The 3,659-nt window shown below is 68.2% G+C and overlaps 1 protein-coding gene across 1 annotated transcript in view; it reads right to left on the bottom strand.

Annotated features, from left to right (window-relative positions):
* The window catches only part of CHLNCDRAFT_141850 (hypothetical protein), a gene marked incomplete at both ends in the record, with an annotated part of 4,913 nt that extends 4,481 nt beyond the window's left edge, over positions 1 to 432 (bottom strand). Inside the window, one exon of the mRNA XM_005842839.1 lies at positions 308 to 432. Within this exon, the coding sequence (XP_005842901.1) occupies positions 308 to 432 (125 nt within the window). The remainder of the gene's footprint in view (positions 1 to 307) is intronic.
* Positions 433 to 3,659: the final 3,227 nt, after the last annotated feature.

Genomic DNA, 3,659 nt, shown 5'->3' with positions numbered 1-3,659 from the left:
CGGCCGGCGCGCGGCGGCAGCAGCGGCGGCAGGGGTAGACGCGGCGGCGGCCCGCGGAGCAGGGCGGTGGCGGCAGGGCACCAGACGAGCAGCCGCCGCTCGTTTCAAGCGGGCAGAGAAGTCGTTTGGAGAGGCAGCCGGGAGCGCGGCTGAGGCAGCGGCGGCGGCAGCAGGAGGAGCAGCAGCATCAGGAGCAGGAGCAGCAGCGCGGCACCCGGAGGCGGCTCGCTCACTGCACCACCACCACCGCCACCACCACCACCACCAGTGATAGGGCGGCGGCGGCGGCGGACAGCCAGCCCCTCACTTGAAGTGCCCAGCTATCTCTTCGTAGTAGCTGATGGTCTCTGCATCCAGGCGGCTGTGCCGCGGCCGGCCCTCGTCCCCTGCACCCTCCTGGCCTCCCTCTCCGGCCCCATGCTTGCGCTTCATCGGCGGCGCTGCCGGGCTGGCTGGGTGGCAGGGGTGGGTCGGCCTGCAGGCGGCGGCGGGAGGCGGGAGGCGGTGAGCGCGTGGATGGCGCGAGCAATGCAAGGCGTGCGGCAGCGCTTGGGTGAGCGGGTCGAGAGCCGCGGGGTGCAGCACCGAGGACTGCGCCGCCGCATGCCATGGGGCGCCCAGCGTTGCGAGGGCCGGGGATTGCGACACATCCCAACATAAAAATCGTTTCAGGGAAACGCCAACGCCGAGCGTTTGGCTGCACTCGCCTATTTTGGCACCGCCAGGAGAGCGACAGAAGGCCTATGCCACTCGGCGGCACCCAAATTGACAAATTGCGACTTGCGCAGCAGCGAGAAACGAGCCAGCGGCGCGCATGCATGCGGAAGGCCCGGCCCACGGCGTGCATGATGGGCAGCGCGCATGCATGGGCGGCCGCCACCGCTCTGCTTCTGCCCCTCGCTATCATGCTGGCCCCTCGGCCTTCCTCCTATGCATAGGTTACATGGCTATCTGAAACAAGCAGGACGACTGTACATTAAGGACGGCACGCAAGAAGGCTGGGCAGGGAGAAGGCTGGGCAGGGGAGCAGCCCCAATGAGAGTGCCACCCTGGGCAGGTTGCCACCTCTTCAGAAACGGAGGCCATCAGGAAACAGGCGCTCCAGCTCTGACGGCACGCCGTCGGGCAGCGGCACTCCCGCCAGGTATAGGTCCCGCAGGCGGGTGAGCGTGCGCAGGTTCTGCCAACCGCCCACCATTGTGTTGTTGTATGACAGGATGAGCTGCATCAGGGCCGTCAGCACCGACAGCTGCTCGGGCACGGCTGCCAGCTGGCATTCGGCGAGCTGCAGGTTTTCCAGCTGCCGCAGGGCAGCCAGCGGCGCCAGCGCCGAAAGGTTGTCGGAACAGATGGACAGCCTGGTCAGCCCAGTGAGCCGTGACATCGCCGCTGGCAGCCGGCGCAGGCGCTGAGGGACAGCTCTTGCAGCGCCGTCAGCGCACACAGGTGCTGCCAGTCAACAGCTGCCGGGATACCCAACAGGCACACAACGCAGCACAGTTGCGTGAGCGCCGTGAAGACTGGTAGTGCTGCCGCCACGTCTGCGCTGTCGGCGACGTTGATGAGTCTCAAGTGCTGCAGCAGGCTGAGCGGCAGCAGGTGCTGGCAGCGGATGGGCTCCACAGGAGGCGGCCCGTCGTCGGAGGTTTCAATGCCCAGAAAGGTGAGCGCTGTGAGGGTGGACATGGCGGCTGGCAGGCCTGGGAAGCAGGGGGGGGCCTCAAGGTCCCCTCCAGCGTATAAGCTCAGGTGCTCCAGCCGGCTCAGGGCAGCCAGGCCGTGCCAGCTGCCGGTGCAGTCCAGATCCAGCAGCCGCAGCGCTGTGAGCCGCCGCAGGCTGGCCACGTTGCCTGCCGGGAGAAAACTGCTTTCGAAAGGGAGCTCCAGACAGGTCAGCTGTGTGAGGTGTGCCAAGGCACTGATGAAGAGCCGAGCAGGGAGCCTGCCAGTGAAGTGGCCGGCAGCCAGCGAAGCCACCAGGCCGGCTGGCAGGGCCCTCAGGCAGGCGCCCACCTCCTCCTCGCTGGCGCGCCGCCGTGCTTGCCGGGAGGTATTAGGCATCCCAGGCAGCAGATCCAGCATGACGTGTGCACGAGCTGCAGCAGCAGGGGTTTTGCGGCTGGATGTTGGTGGGTGGGGGGAGGGCAAGGAGGCTGGAGCCTCGCTGGCCACCAGGCAGCCCTGAGGGCTCACCTCCATACTTGTGCAGCCAGGCCGCCACCGCCGCCACATCGGTCACAGTGAGCGTCACCACCACAGCGGCCTCCTGGAACCATGACAGGCTTGAGCCGTACAGGGCGGTGCAGCTGGCAGCCAGGCTCAGCCTGCAGTGTGGAGCAGGGTGGGCGGCACTGGCTCGCCGCTCGGGCAAGCGGCATGCAGAGTGCAGGCGCAGGACGGTTGACGCAGCAAGCACGCATCAAATTCATCGCAGCCTGCCCCTGCCCCGCTCACTTGTCCTGAAGCGACAGGTGGGAGAGGATGCCCTCCTGCGCCGGGCTGGCGGTGCCCAGCACGGCCACAGGTAACGAGGCCATGGCGGCGGCGGGGGTGGTGGGGCTGCAGGGCAGTGGCAGGAAGGGCAGTTCAGGGGTTGAGGAGGGTGAAGGATACTTGCGCTGCAAGGCTGGCTACACATACAACAGGTGGCCGGTCGGGAGCGGCCGGCGCTGGCGGGTTGTGCTGGCGGTGACTGGCACCAGCGCTGTGCTGCCTCGGCCCTCCTGACTGCCTCGCCTTAGGCGTGCGAGGGCGTCCTGGGGCGCCGGTGGCGCTGCGAAGAGCAGGCGCCGGTGGGCGAGCCCGACACCCAGCGGAGGAGACCAGCCTTTAGGGTTTTTAGGAGGGATGCGGGGGCTGCGCAGCGACAGGCGCGGCCGGTGCAGCACTCCTGGGCCGACCAGGCTCCGCAGCATGCCCAGCGCACCGGTCGGAGCGGCGGCGGGGCTGCCCGCCGACCTTTTGTCAACAACCTGGCAGCAGGGGCACTCAGCCTCGAATGGGCCATGTCGGCCGCTGCAGCTGAGAGCGCCAGCCTGGGAGGGGTGCCACACGCTCACAAGCGGAGGGTCAATGAAGAAGGCACTGCAGCGGCGGCGGCGCGGCCACCTCTGGGGGCGCGGCGCCGGGCGGCGGCACAGGTTCAGGTACACAGGTTCAGGTAGCGCGGGCGGGTGAGCCGGCACAGGTGCTGCCAGCCGCGTCAGGCTGTCAGAGCCGGCGGCGACCCGGGAACCGTTACCGGCTCACAATGGCTGAGGTCCGAGTGTGCCCAGCTGCCGCCGCTGGTTGATGGGCGCCGTGGTCTGAGCCAGCGGCCAGCCCGCAGCGGTTGCAGGCGCGCACAGGTTGCAGGTGCGGTTGCATGCCGCTGGATGGGGCTTGGATCCGGCACAGGGACGTCGCACCCCTGCCACGGGGAGGCGGCACAGCCTACTGTACTGCGAGCACGGCACAGCCGCCGCCACTGCTAGCAGCGCTGCGCACGCATGGGAGAAGGGCAGGGCAGGAACCCGGCTGCCAGTTGCTTTTGCTTTTGCTCTTGTGGTTACAGTCTGCATAGGCGCAGAGGAACTTACGACACACAGAGGTCGTAGGCGGCGCCGTGCTCCAGTCTCGCAGCGCCGTTGGCAGGCAACATGCCTTCAACCTCACAACAT

This window comes from Chlorella variabilis (assembly GCF_000147415.1).
Source record: "Chlorella variabilis unplaced genomic scaffold CHLNCscaffold_39, whole genome shotgun sequence".
Lineage (NCBI taxonomy): Eukaryota > Viridiplantae > Chlorophyta > Trebouxiophyceae > Chlorellales > Chlorellaceae > Chlorella > Chlorella variabilis.
Note: the sequence above shows the minus strand (reverse complement) of the source record. Positions and strands in the feature narration are given on the sequence as shown.